Below are 15,554 nucleotides of genomic sequence, written 5' to 3' on the forward strand. Positions count from 1 at the left end.
ACCTCTTCACCACATAGTTTCAATTTAGAAACGATTTTGATTAGAGCTGAGTTATATTCATCTACGGACTTAAAGTTCTGAAATCTAAAATTTATCCACTCATGCCTAGCCTTTGGTAATAACACTATTGTGTATCTGGATTTTAACTATGTCCAAAGGTCTAGAGGGTTCGCAATATTTAGATACTGATCTCTGAGATCCTCAGTGAGATGTTGGCGAATAATTGTTACTGCCCCATATTTTTCATTTTCAGTTGCATACTCGCCTTTGATGATACATCTGTCAAGTCCTCTTTTCTTCAGGACAATTGCAGTGTTCATGGCCTATTTTAAATAATTATCTCCAGAGAGATTAAGGGCTTGATAATCCAAATTCGACATCTGAAAATATAGATTTTAGAGTCTTATTATTTGACTTATAATCAGATTCAAACAATGCATTTTGGTTTCTTTCAACCTTTTATTTATGCAATGTGATTTGGTTTCTTTCAACCATTTATTTATAATTCAATCCAATTTTTTTTTAGTCAATATAACAATGCAGGTTTTAGTTTCTTTCAACCTCTGAATTTATGCAATGCAATCCAATTTTTCTTTCAATCTAGCAATCTGATTTTCTCATATGATCAATCAATTAAAAAAAAATGTTTTATGATGCAACTTTAGCAATCATTGTCTACATGATCAAGATGAAAAAAATTAAATAAGATCAAATAACTGATTCTAGATGATTTAAAATATTATCGGATTCTAGAGAGAGAAAATAGGGTTTAGGGTTTCGAAAATATATGATTTCATTTTTTAATAATTATTTTCGAAACCATTATATGACTTAAAAAAATCAGATCAATCTTAACAATTATAGCATTTTTCTAATCTTCCAAAAGAAAAATGAAAAGTTTCCAGCAACTTATAAAAGACAATTTCTCAAAAACAGAAGTTTTTAGAAAAGTTAATTTTGCATTCTATCAATCTGGAAAACGTTCAATTATGGTTTTAAACTAGTTTTACCAATCTTCCATTATTCTAAAACTAATATGGAAGTTTTTAGAAACCATAAAAAGTTAATTTTCACAAAACCGGAAAGTTTTGAAAAAAAGTAAAATTTGCAACTTTGCAAACTGGAAAAATCCGAAATTTTTCAAGCAATCTCCAATGATTCAACCAAAATCAGAATGAGATCCTAACAATCGTTTCTAGGTGATTCAAATAATTCAAACAATCACACACTTTTTATGCACTTTTTCGGTATGAAAAATTTACACTATGACTATGTGATTAAAAACGAATCTGAAGAAACTACTTATATGGTTTCTTAGTTAGGATTTATCATGGTTTTTGGTGAATTTTAATTAATTTTTCAGAATTTATTTGAATGGGTCAATTTCTGACCAGAAACCGAAAAATCGTTTTTCACATAGTTCCAGACCAATGGGTCGGATTCTGATGATGGAAAACTAACTTTGGGGATTTTTAGGAGATTATCATGAATTTTAATTAATTTTTAGACCATAATACATAATAGGATATATTTAGGGTTTTAGTTACTTTATAGATCAATAGATCAAGCTGTGAGATTCAAAACCATTAGGGTTTCGAGTTTAATTGTTCGAAACAATCTCTGTTGGACTTGAAAGCTCCAACTTACTCAAAATTTTGGGATATATTATCTTAGGGTTTGGGGTTTTGCAAATTTTAATAGTTTTAAACCTTTATCAATACAACCAAATTCAGTATGAGTTCTCTTTTAGATTTCAGAATTTTAATTATCTAAACTTTGATGTTTGTAGAACCGGACCACCGAGAACAGGAACGAGTCGGATCGAGAACTGCATGACCGGAACGGATAAAAAATTGGTCGCCTCTTCTTAACCTCCAATTGGGTTGAATGGAATTTATGAATCAAGAGTTTGATCTTGGTTAAACCTTAAACACAAGAGTCAAAAACAAGTTAAAATAATGATCAAACACAAATTGTAAAACAAAAGAAGAGATTAGAGTTTTAGGGTTTTTAGGGTTTCTGGCGGCGCTTATTGAAATAGAGCGTGAAAGCGTGTCTAATATCGGATCGACACAAGGTTTACGGTGATCTGTTCGTCTCGTCAAGAGCTTCAATTTGATATATTACTCGTCTTCTGGTTCCTCAGGATTGAAGAGATCGATCGATTTGAAGTTGCGCCAAAATTAGGGTTTTTAGGGTTACTGGCGGTGCGTATTGAAACAGAGCGTGAGGGAGCGTCCGAGATCGGATTGACACGAGGTTTACGGCGTTGAATTCGTTTCGTCGAGAGCTTCGATTTGATATGTGGCTCGTTGTCTGGATCCTTACCGTTGGAGAAATAGAGCGATTTTAAGATGCGCTGTTTTTAAGGTTTTTGGTGGTTTTGGGTAGCTCGGGTTTTTGGAGAACGTATCATGCTGATAACGTGTTATAAAACTAACTGGGGAAACGTGTTTCTTGTTATTAATCTTGACCAGGGGTCTTACATATATATATACATCAGGTCGTATTTATCCTAAGTGGATAAGTATAACAGTCGATAAGCATTATCTCCTGCGGTCGGTACGGTCCTGGTCGATCCGGTTATGTCGATCACAATCTAGTACATAACAAAAGTTTCTTTATTTATGTAATAAAAAAAATGTGTAACCTCACACAAAAATGTATTTTTTTCAGGGAACCAAACTCCTTTCTTGAAATCATAGTTTAAAACTATATACCATTTGTAAAATTAGAACCCATTATTGGATAAACCAAACCCAGAAACGATGATTTTAAACAGATTTTAACCACAGTTTATTATATGTTGCCTTCTGTTCTTATCAGCGAACTTGGATGCAATAATCACCCAACTAATCAAACAAAACAACATCAGAATTAATCGACCCAAAATCAGAGACAAAGGATACTAAACTGAAGTCATTTAATTCTCAAAACAATTTTAACAGTGTGAAACACACAAATTATGTTATGGAACTTTTTTGTTTCAAAAAAAAAATGTTATGGAACTTTTTAGCTAGCAGAATCACATAGAGACATGATTAAAAATAGCAAATTACTTGCACCAAAATCAAAGTCTTTTTAGTAAGAATAGCAAATTTTAAATGGGACTCACTGGATAATTGTGAATTTTGTTTTACAATTTGATTAAACCTAAAAGCATTGTTCTTCAACAAAACTAGAATAGAGTCATATATATATAAAAGTTCAATAAACACCTGCACGGATGTGCGGGTCAAAATCTAGTTAGATGGATTAAGCTTTTGGGCAAGAATTCTAATCGGTACAAAATATAATATTATTTTAATATAAATAGTTATAGAATTGTCATTTCTTATTTCTTGTTTTTAAAATTTTAGTATTTGATTTTATATCTATAAATAGAAGACGAGAATTTATTTTATGTTATCAAATATAATCAAAGTTTAAACCTATGAAATAAAATTTGCAACATTCATAACATTTAGTTTTTGATGGATAAAAAATTGTATTGGTATGTTTAACTTGTTTCATATTGGTTAGAATTTTATTTCTAATAATCTTTTAGTAAAGTAAGATAATATACTCTAAACCGTTTGTATATAAACTCATTTTAAACCCATTTCACATTGATGAATGTTTGTTTTAATATTCTATAATAAAAATGAATTACATGTTCTTTCAAATCATTTTTATTTGAAAAATATTTCATATATATGATTGAATAACCCGTAAGAAAATGTAATTTTGAAAATACAACTACAATTTGATTCATTACATATATATCATTCACTTTTATCTGTGTATTTTAAACATGTATTGGTATGTTAAACTTTTAATAGTTTAGATATTTGTATTTTAAAATTTTTAGTTAAGAATTAGGTTTTGAAAAAATTACATTCTGATATATATTCTCACTATTAATTAACACATAGAGACATTTGTGGCTGATGACACAATTTATCTGTGTTTATTGTCCCTTATACCCTCAACTAGTATTTTGCTTGTTATTTTTTGTTTTATAACTAAACCAAACTGTACATGAAACAGAAAAATAATAAAATATAAAATACACAGTTTCGAATAATTCCTTGTATATTGAGGTTAAAATTCAAAATCATTTTCCTTGTCTAACGTGTGACACAGCTCATTTAAAGTTTGCAAAAAGTAAAATATTTCTATTATACGAACGTACTAGGTGTTTTCTTGCATCATGTGCAGTAAGGAATTTTTTAAATCTAACTTATATTTAAAAATAAATTTATTAAATATTATAGATTTTACAATTTTCTTACTAATATTTAATATATATTTGATATATATTAAATCAATTTGTATAAAACTAATAAAAATGATATAAAATTGTATAATTATAAAACAATTAGCTTAAACAATATTTATAAAATTTGTTGATATATAAGAAACTAATAATCTTACGATTAGATATTTTTTTTTAAATTGTAGAAATTTTTGAAAGTTTTAGTAATGCAAATTGTATAATTATACAAAAATAATAATATTTCGAAATTTGAAATGTTATACATGAATATATTTATTTTATAGATGATATATGAGATATTACCATATTTTTAAAAAAATTACCAAAAACAAATATCAATAATAAATGTAATATATGAATTATTACCATATTCTAATAAGTTTGCCAAAAATATAAATTAGCATCAAATGAAATTATCCATGTCATATTTTTCCGGAAACCATATCATCAATTTTAGTAGCTATGTCATATTTGTTTTGTAAAATTGATTGTAGAGAGGACATGTGGAAACAATATTTATAAAATTTGTTGATATATAAAAAACTAATAATCTTACGATTAGATATTTTTTTTTTAGAACTGTAGAAATTTTTGAAAGTTTTAGTAATGCAAATTGTATAATTATACAAAATAATAATATTTCGAAATTTGAAATGTTATATATGAATATATTTATTTTTTTAGATGATATATGAGCTATTACCGTATTTTTAAAAAAATTATCAAAAACAAATATCAATATTAAATGTAATATATGAATTATTACCATACCAAAAACAAATATCAATATTAAATGTAATATATGAATTATTACCATATTCTAATAAATTTGTCAAAAATATAAATTAACATTAAATAAAATTATCCATATCATATTTTTCCGGAAGTCATGTCATCAATTTTAGTAGCCATGTCATATTTGTTTTGTGAAATTGATTGTAGAGAGAACATGTGGTAAAATCACTTTGCAAATATAGTCTATGGGATCTCTGTCTTTTCTGTCATATTTCTGCCCATATCCATATCTCTAATGCCACATTTTTAGGCTCCATGTCCATATTTTTTTGTGTATAAATGTTAAATATATAAAAATTTACATAAAATTTATAAATACATATATATATCAATGTTAAAACAACAAGAAAAAATAGATTTCTATACAGTTATAATATATTTATTTACATATTAGAAAATGAAATAATAACCAATTAAACATGGGATAAAAAACTTAAACTAACTACATCCATGTCCACATCTTTTTTTATTTATGTATTTTCTGTACATGTCCACATTTTCCCGTGCATATTTTTATGTCTATGTATTTTTATATAATTATTAAAATATATGAAATTTATATATGAAAATGGGTCTTAGAATGTGGAGAAAAATAAATTACAATTTATTGTAAAATTATATTTGCTTTATATGTCTTAAAATTTAAGAACGAATAAAATATGAGATTACATGAATGATACTAATAATATAAAATAAAGTGGATCTGAACAAAAAATGTAACTAAGTTTGGTCCTCATACACAAAACGACACATTTTTTCTCCCTGTCTCAGATCTACCAGTGAAGGGTATTTCGTTCCGAAATAAGGCCAGCACATCAATAAAATGCCTGCTTAGCAACAAATTTAAAAATACTTCGAGAGCAGGTCATTACATGTAGTTCGGGCATTCAAATGGGCCGTAAAACATGGGTTTATATCCATGTTAGGTAATCAGGATAATTGTAACTTAATTTCACGTAGCAAGTGAATTGCCTCTTTACCACCCAACCACAATTACCCGGTCACTCAATCAAGTACTTTCAGCTCTTTGTTGGGGATATCTCTAGCATGTCTCGTCCTCTTCATTAGCTCTCTTATTGCCACATTCGTGGCTGTGTTCACATTTGTTTGACCGTTAATGGTGCCTCTGCATAATGCCGGAAAATCTGTCACCACGCAGGGTTCACTGAGAGAAGGCATCAATGCTGCTGACGCGCTTTGGCATGAGGCTGCAAGGAGGAGGAAGATCGTTCTGACGGTAATATTGAAATTTATTAGCATTGTGTGTAAAATATATAATATTGTGTATATATATTAATATACATACGTTCTTGTGTTTGTGATTTAACACCAGGTGATTGATTAGGTTTCAAGAAAAAGGTGAGTTTATATATGCGCATGCAAAATGTTTCGTTATATTTAGTAAGTTTTTGAAGAAATGATTTGAGTGAATTGCCACCGGAGCATATATATTTTGCTATGCTTGTTAATTAGTTAGGTATTAGTATAATGGTTATTGTTTTGTTGTTCTGTTTAGGGGGTGGATACAAAGATTTGTTTTAACATATTAAAAAAATTTCTGCGAAACTGAGTTGAGTTTCAGTTATATGTACAGTATTATCAGGCTATATATACACATTTAACTCTTAAAAATACTTAACTTTGTTATAATCTTAAAAATATATAATTGATAAAAAAAAATCTATAACAAAGATAACAAGAGATTTATTCATCAAAGTTTGTTAATATCCCATTTATACATAAACTTAAATTCACCAGTTGGATTATTGCGCACATATACTCCGTCGTCTTGCGCTTGCCAAACACATGCGTTAGGCTTCCTACTCCCACATACACCATTTATAAATCTCTCATTTCCAACAAATGCGTTAAATACCACATGTTGCACATAATCAGGTCCCTGAGGAAAAACAATGTAATTATAAAATAGTTTAAACATTATAAGCTTGAATAGTTGTAACTGATGAAATTTTTTATAGCAAATTACCTTCCATAGATTGCACCATATCAAAGTTTTTGGGTAAATCTTAAATTTGACAGTAAAAGTGGATTTGAAAGAAAGAAAATGAACTCCGCTTGAACTTGTTTTATCTCTACAAGTGAACATTAGTTTTTTTTTACCTCCAAGCTTATTTATAACTATAACATTAAAATGCCTGAAAAGAAGAATAGAATCTATCATATGGATTGAGATGAAGAAGAAGAAGAGGAAACATATTAGAAATTTTCCCATCTTTGTGTTGTTATTCTGTTTTCTCTAAAAGTGAATGTATTTATATACACACATAATGAAACTCCATTTTATTAGCTTAGTTATTTCAGTAGACTGTTATTTTTCTCTTCATATAAAAAAGTTTGGCTGTACTAATCTTTCAGTCAAAGTCGTGTTCTATTCTGTGCAAGTATTAATACTTACGTTTGTACTTGTGTCTTTGACCAGTGCATTTAAGCTTATGTATAAATGTAATAGTTAATAACTTAATATATAAATTGACTAATTAACTCTCATACTATATCTTTATCAAAAAGTCGTTTTTTTTTTAGTTTACCAAATAAAAGTCTGCATATTAATTACGTTAAAACAATCTAATACTCCCTCTGTTTCGTTATAAGTGTCGTTTTAGACTTCTGCACACGGATTAAGAAAGCATTTAATTTTGCATATTTTCAATATAAAAACATCATTACCGATACAATTCAACCAATAGAAAAATAAAATGGAGAATAAAGTTAATAAATTTTGCATTGAAACTCTAAAACAACACTTATTTTGTAACGAAAAAAATTCTCTAGAACGACACTTAATATGAAACGGAGGGAGTACAATAAAGTAGACATATCTGCCTTTTCCTGCGTCCACGTCGCCCAAGAGAGAGGGGGCATTTTGCGACACGTGTCAAGACGTTAGTGGTGTGTGTTTCTTACGCGTTTTTCTTTTTGTTGCGCGCGTCCCTTTATTTTTGTTTCTAGCACCTCCTTATTACATTTCATCGACAATTTAATCGACAAAATAAATGATTTGGGTTTCTGATATTTTATTGGGCTTAGACTGAACCTCACTTAACCAAATGTGGTTCATTAAGGAGTGGCCCATTAGCAAACCACCATCCTCCGACCTAGCTCTCCGTCGAAGTTGCGTCTCTGTTGTCATACCCCTTGGACGACGTAACGGTCCGTATTAATTTCAATCAACAAGGAATCCCACTACTCTCTCTTCAATCAATGTATCTTAAATACTGCTTTTGCAATCTCATTCGTCCGTGTATATATAGACCCTCTGAAAGATTGATTCAAATCCCTAATTTCTTACCAACTAATAACTTACGTTATTTCTCTAACAACCTGTCAGATCATGGCTTCTTCCAAACTTTATTTTACAGAGTCTAGGCCGTTTGAAAACAATGCTTCGTCTCTGGGAGGCCAATAATGTAAAGAAAGCTGTTGAGCTGATAGGCATTGATATGGTGCTCATCGATTGGAAGGTACATTGGTTATTAATTTCTCTGCTTTCAGTAAGCAACTTTTTCAATTCGATGTAATCATATTTCACCGGCTCAACGCATCTTGAAAGAGGGCTTTATGAACTAAGTGTGTTTGGTGCTACAAGAAGCAACCCGAACTTTCGATTTGGTGACACCCCTTTTCCTATTAGGTTCACAGATCAAACAATGTTCGTTGACTTAGCAGAATCTATCCCCCCCCATCCCAATGGAGAGCTTTTGGTTTTGCAATTATGACCAACTCATGCTCTTGGCCACCACGATCACATTTTTGCAAGGTCTGTTTTCATTTGGCAGCCATCGTACAACTTTATAGAATCATCGTAAATATCACACAAACTATCATGATGACAGTAGTGTTAACATCGTAAAAGGAATATAAATTATAGATTTTATAGAAATCGTATTTAGGTCCTGGTTGCCTTTTGCGTCATACTCTTTGAACATGATTGTTGGTTTGGCATCTTTGTATTTTACGGGGATGATGTCAGCAAGTTATCCTTTCTTCGCATACTCCTGAAGCCTCATCTAAACCTGATCCTTACAGTAAAAAAAAACTGTTTTACTCCCTATACCATGATGTTTCTTATGGGGCTGACTAACTAAAGATGTCCAAGCGTCTTTTTATGTTTTTTTACATGTAGCTTCCATAGTCTTTTCCTAGAGTCTCCAAACCCCTTCTAACCCATAATGTTCTTTCATGTTGGTTTATTGTGCCTTCCAGTCTTCAATATATTTTGCCTTCTTCTCTTGGTGTCTTTCTTTTGTCTTGCTGGTCAATGATTGATTTTAGTAATATAATGGCATGTCTACCCAGCGGGAGAAACTTTGAGTTTTCTACCATTCAAACAACAAGAAACTGAAGTTATGTACATTACAGACCCCTTAATTTATATAGTTTATGTTAGCCTTTTTTAATGCCATATGCAACTCTAGGTATAATTTTGTCAAAGATGTTGGTGATGAAACTTTTGGGAATGTTTGGCGAGTTGTCAATAAACTGACTGATGAAGTTGTAAGTTGTTTTTAACGAGAGATCAACTCTTTTATACTTTTTGTACTTTGATTTCAGGGTACTAAAGTTTTCATGGACAGAGATCAAGTATGTATATCTCTTGGAAAGAATGTATTAATCTGAGTGAAGTGATACGTTTCGTATCTTATTAATCTTCTTGCGGAATATGATGTCCGAAATTGGTGCTTTCAAGTCTTTCAAGGCTCTCTTGCATGAATCAGCGTGGATGCTTCCACAGTGATCTAAGGCCAGGTACACACATCTGATGGGTATTTTTGATTCAGTTTCCAGGTTTTTTAGTAGTTTTGTCAATGGATCACATGTAGATTTTTTGTAGATTTTTTGTCCGCTACAGAAAATCGGTTAGTCTCTAAAGATGTCATTAGTATCACTGATCTTGGCCTGGCCCGAGAGGTAAACTCGAGTCCATCGTATAAAGCGTATGTCTCGACATGCTGGTAAGGTTCACTTCTCTAATCTGTTGGAATGAGTCCTTACAAGCATTCTATTTGTAGTTAAGATGTTACATGTGCTGATTGCGATTGCCCTAAATTTATAACAGTACATGGAACCTGAAATACCAACTACAGTCATATGTGTACACGTAGAAAGTTGCTTAGTGTTCTCAAAATTCCAATAAAAAGATGTCTTTCAATATGGTTTATTGGTCCATATCTTAACAATGGTCTAATTTTTATTGTGTTTCAGATATGTGGGCTACAGGCGCTATTCTGACTAAGATTACGCCCTCGCTTTCCTAGAACTAGGGTTTTGTCAAATATTGTTATGTGCAATTTTCCTGATGTAATATTGTTTCAGATGTAAAGATAAGCCAGCAATATGTCTCTTTAATATGTGCAGTGTTATATGTATCGCAACTGAAGAGAAATGATTGGAGGGGCTTAATCGCTTACCAATTCCCTTAATCAATGTTTGCTCAAATCTTTAACGTTTCTCGAGTGAAAGCAGTGTCACAGATATTTAAGGTCATACCAATATACAACAAATTATATTTAACTGAGCACTATAATACTGTAATATATTATCTAAAACAAAAAGGATTTACGGAGAAAGTTTTTTTTTGCTGCTAAAACTAAGAAAGTGTTTCCTATATTCACTACACATAAGACCGATCAAAATATTCAGATCCAAAGAACAAAAATGAACCCGAATTTAGATAGGAAAAATCCAAAACTTCAACAGTTATAAATTTAAATATTTTGGGTGCTTGAGAATATGTGAATCACAATTATAAATTTAAATATTTTTATTATTTTTAGACCTGACAAGTCAGCACTATCAAAAATACCCTACACAATTTAGAATAATCACAAAATTTGAAAATATCAAAAGCTATAAAAAATAATCAAAGTAAATATCGCATAAAAATACAAAATGAAAAATATTTATAATATTTATTGGTTTTTCTTCCAAATATTCAAACCAAATCAGTTTTCATGTTAATAAACTAGGAGAAATGTCATTTTCTTTCAATATATTTTAATTTTTGTATTTGAAAACATATTTTCTTCACTAAGACCATGAAACAATATACGAACCCGGCGCTATACCACCAGTATTATGATAAACTATGATAATCTGAATTTAACGAACAAGAATAAACACAGAAGGTTAATCCAATTCCCTTAAACGATTACGGGATTTACAACTTAGTTTGGGCCAAAAGCCCACAATTTTATGAATAGTGTAAACCCATGAGCTCGTAGCCCTAGTGTCCTTAGGTATAAAACCTCTCGCTAAGCTCCGCTGCGTCGTCCTCACACCAAAAATGCAGATCTTTGTGAAAACCCTAACGGGGAAGACGATAACCCTAGAGGTCGAATCATCCGACACGATCGACAATGTCAAGGCCAAGATTCAGGACAAGGAAGGGATCCCACCGGACCAGCAGCGTCTGATCTTCGCCGGGAAGCAGCTCGAAGACGGGAGGACGCTCGCGGACTACAACATCCAGAAGGAGTCGACGCTTCACTTGGTGCTCCGCCTGAGAGGAGGAGCGAAGAAGAGGAAGAAGAAGACGTACACGAAGCCGAAGAAGATCAAGCACAAGCACAAGAAGGTGAAGCTCGCGGTTCTGCAGTTTTACAAGGTTGATGGGACAGGGAAGGTTCAGAGGCTGAGGAAAGAGTGTCCTTCGGTTAGTTGTGGTCCGGGAACTTTCATGGCGAGTCATTTCGATAGGCATTACTGTGGCAAGTGTGGAACCACTTATGTCTTCAAGAAGCCTGATGAAGAGTGATTAGTTGTTATGTGTTTTTTTTTTTGCCTGCCTTTTTATTATTGAATTATCGTATTGGAACGTATAATTGGCTTAATTCGGATTGGTTTCGTTTTATTGAGGTTTGCAACTCTTTTTTTTTGTGTTTATTCATTTGTTGGTTGAGTCATTTATATTATTTGCACTGATAGGATGATTAGAAATTAGAATTATATGGCTTGCTAGAAATTTGGAATATTGGTGACATGTGACGGTAACAATAGGATGTTTTGCTTTGAATCATTTTCGTTGCTTATGACTTGAGTTTTAGCAAAATGGAGCTGTCTAATTCAGTGGAAAATCTTACATGTTGTGTTGATAGGTTCACATCTAGACTGTCATGATAGTATATTTCCACCACCAATGTCTTATTATTGCTTTTGTGCTGAATCTGATCACTTGTTTGCTAACCGGCTATAGATTTTTAGATATAAACTTCTTTAACTCAAGTGTGATAGAATATATGAAAAAATAAGTGAAAAAGAACAAGCGATAACATGTTTAACTCTGTCGTCTTTTAACTTGATCAACAACGGGAACTTGCGTTCTGAAAAGTTTTCATTTTAATCTACTCACTAGATTCTGATCCGTCCTTTAAAGGGCGGGTATATTTTTTATTTTAATTTAATTCTTATTTTTGTGTTTTCTTTGTGATTATATTTTTATTTTTTTTATAATCATATTTGTGTATAAATATTAATCAAAATATATTTTATTAAATAATAGCAATTTAAAATTTGATCTGATATATTGTCGGTCGAACCTACCAACCTGCGGATTTTATTTTTTTTTGATAAAAAAATATGACCCGCATAACCTACAAACAAATAATTTGTACCGCCACCCGCCGCATTTAATTTTGCGGCTATCCGCGGATTATAATTTTTTTAACTAATTATTTAATTTAGTTATTATATTTCTAATAAAAATATATATTTTAATAATTTAAAATTATTTTTTTAATTACCATATTTTTAAAAAAGTGTTTACTTTTTTTTTTAATACTTTTTGGGTCGGCGGATACCCACAATCCAAAATCTACTAATCCGCACTCATCCGAGTAAAAACTCATAAGTCGCATTTGTAAATTGATTTTTTCAAATAGTTGAGGCAAATTCATGATCCGTCCTTAAAAAGACGAATATATTTTTTATTTTTTATTTTTTAAGCAATATAATTTTTATAAAATCCAGACTATAACTAATTATATCTCTGAATATCTAATTTTTTCTCTAGGATTTGCGAATGTAGATCATAACTACTTATTGTCATAATACTCAACCATCTATGTTTATATCAAATATTGTAGTGAGTTATGTTACGTAAAAGTAATATCAACCACTTCCAAGGAGTTACAAAAAAGTAATATGGTTTATATCAAATATTATAAGTAGTTACGTTAATATCAACTATGTTCTTTTTATAAATATGAAAAGAAAGGCAAGTACATAATAGTAACTGTTTTTAAATAGGTTAGTAAAACAAACTGTTTTAAATGGAGTTCACCATAACTGTTTTTCGATAGATGATGATCGTGGGTTTTTAGACATGTATAATTAGATATTATACTGTTAGACATTGCTTCCTTATTTTTTTTAAATGGATCCAACTAATATCAACTGGTTATACAGGAGAATTAATAGAATAGATATATGGAAACCAATATCAAATCTTATCCGCACCGAAAATCGAACAAAACTTTTGAAAAATGTTAAAAATAAATTATATTTTAGTTACATACATAAACGGTTAGATCCGAAAGATATAGTTGTATTTTGGAATGTCATAGATTAGAATCCCAGAATTTTAATATTGATATTATACATACATACTTATATTATTCTCTAGGTGTTATTCTATACAGTATAGTGGTATCGGGCATGAAGAAAAAACAACGATGCTAATAGTGAAAATGCTTTCTGTCGATAATTTTGCCGTGAATAATTCTAAATGTAGTTGTGAATAATTTTAGATATAGTTTTAATATTTGTTTTAGTGGAACAATGGTCGTACAATTTACAAAACAAAAAAACAGTTTATGGTCGTATTTCTCCTTTGCTCATGTATAGTAGAATAGATGTGAATTTAATTCAGTATAAATGAGAGTAATTTATGAAAGTCAATGTTCAAAAAAAAGAGTAATGGACCCCTAAAATATAGGAAGTGAGGGGAAGTTATTATAATGACAATTGAAAGTTACGTAATAGCTATATTAAAATGTTACTAAAGGCAATTAGTTAGTAAAATGTTAAAAATATAATTGGACCAAATGTTTATCAATAGGTCATATCGCAAATTTAATAGAATAGATTTCTTGACGGTAAAATAATGTTGAATTTTTTGGGCGTGGTTTATAAATCAAAACGGTTCGTTGAAGGTTGTGGTGTTTGGGTTTGGGCCGATGAAATGGGTCGCATTGGATTCGGCCCACTAATTAAAACATACATAATTGGATTGAAAATAGTGTGTTAAGTCTTTGTCTTGTGGTTGAAGACAACATAGGAGATGAGCAAGTCAGAGAGCAATAAAGGAGAGGGACAGTGGAAACAACATGAAGAGAGAGAGAGAGAGCACTGAAACTTGAGTATGGTTTGAGAGAGTGATAGGAAGACTTTGGGTAAAATGGTCAAGAAACAGTTAGCAAATTTAAAGAGAAGGACAAAATCCTAAGATTCCGAGTTACCAAAAGTGATGAGGCTCCTAGAAACACCCGCACTAGTCTCATCTCATTGCACTTTCACTCTCAGTCTCATTCCAAACCTAAACTCCAAAGACTACGTATTGTGTTTGTGAGAGAATCAATAAAAATCCCATTTAAAGAGACAACTACATAAGAGACAGAGAGGCATTTCTTTCTCAAATTCATTTGTTTTTTTTTTTATTTCTAACTTGCAAACCAATCCACACACACCACGTCATTTATTACGTATCCTCTCTTCTTCTATCTACTGCTTATCTGCTCTTGTGATTGTGCAACGTGGCTTTCAATTTCTTTACATGTTCAATATAAGTTTTTAGCATTCTATATACAGTATCTTTAAATTAATACTCGATAAGTTAATATACACTAAAAATCTCTATAAATTAATATAATTTTATAGTCTCAAATTGAGTTATTGGTTCAATTACTACATCAGTAAATTAATAATCTCTATAAATTAATAAAAAATTATAGTTTTGGTGTAGTCCCAAGATTATTAATTTATACAGGTTTCACTGTACTCTACGCCATCACTTATATATATATATATGAATGTTTCATGTTCGCGGGTTTTAATGGATTTCTCAAAAAATAAATACATGTTTAGACCCATTTAGTTTAATGAGTTTTAAATGAGTAATTTTGTTAAGACACATTTATTAAATGAGTTCTGCTTAAAATTAATGGAGACCCTATTAATCCATTTAACTTAATATAATTAATTAATTATCTTTAGTGAAAAATGTGATTTTAGCGGAAAATTTTGATTTTACGGTTTTGGCAAAAAAATCGATTTTACGGTTTTGATGGAAAATTTGATTTTTATGGTTTTTGACAAAAACTCGACTTTTACGTTTGACTGGAAAACTCGAGTTTTACGGTTTTGGCAAAAAAAAACTCGATTTTATGGTTTTGGCGGGAAAATTTAATTTTGCGGTTTTGGCAGGAAACTCGGTTTTGCGGTTTTGGCAGGAAAATTCGGTTTTGCGATTTTGGCGGGAAAACTC

The 15,554-nt window shown here is 30.7% G+C and overlaps 1 protein-coding gene and 1 long non-coding RNA gene across 3 annotated transcripts; both read left to right on the top strand.

Moving 5' to 3' along the window:
* Positions 1-8,067: 8,067 nt before the first annotated feature.
* LOC130496125 (uncharacterized) lies at positions 8,068-10,483 on the top strand. 2 transcript variants are annotated; one of them, XR_008935170.1, is made up of 6 exons: positions 8,068-8,224; positions 8,434-8,535; positions 8,706-8,831; positions 9,626-9,820; positions 9,906-10,026; positions 10,277-10,483. It is a non-coding gene; the product is annotated as an uncharacterized LOC130496125 (long non-coding RNA). The 2 variants fall into 2 exon arrangements; XR_008935169.1 differs by lacking the exon at positions 8,068-8,224 and having other exon boundaries at positions 8,231-8,535.
* An 860-nt stretch (positions 10,484-11,343) lies between these two features.
* LOC108806864 (ubiquitin-40S ribosomal protein S27a-1) lies at positions 11,344-11,924 on the top strand. The gene has a single exon (XM_018579068.2). It carries the CDS (start codon positions 11,358-11,360, stop codon positions 11,826-11,828), a length of 471 nt encoding a protein of 156 aa, XP_018434570.1. The 5' UTR covers positions 11,344-11,357; the 3' UTR covers positions 11,829-11,924.
* The last annotated feature ends 3,630 nt before the right edge of the window (positions 11,925-15,554 follow it).

Source organism: Raphanus sativus, chromosome 6, assembly GCF_000801105.2.
Source record: "Raphanus sativus cultivar WK10039 chromosome 6, ASM80110v3, whole genome shotgun sequence".
Classification (NCBI taxonomy): Eukaryota; Viridiplantae; Streptophyta; class Magnoliopsida; order Brassicales; family Brassicaceae; genus Raphanus; species Raphanus sativus.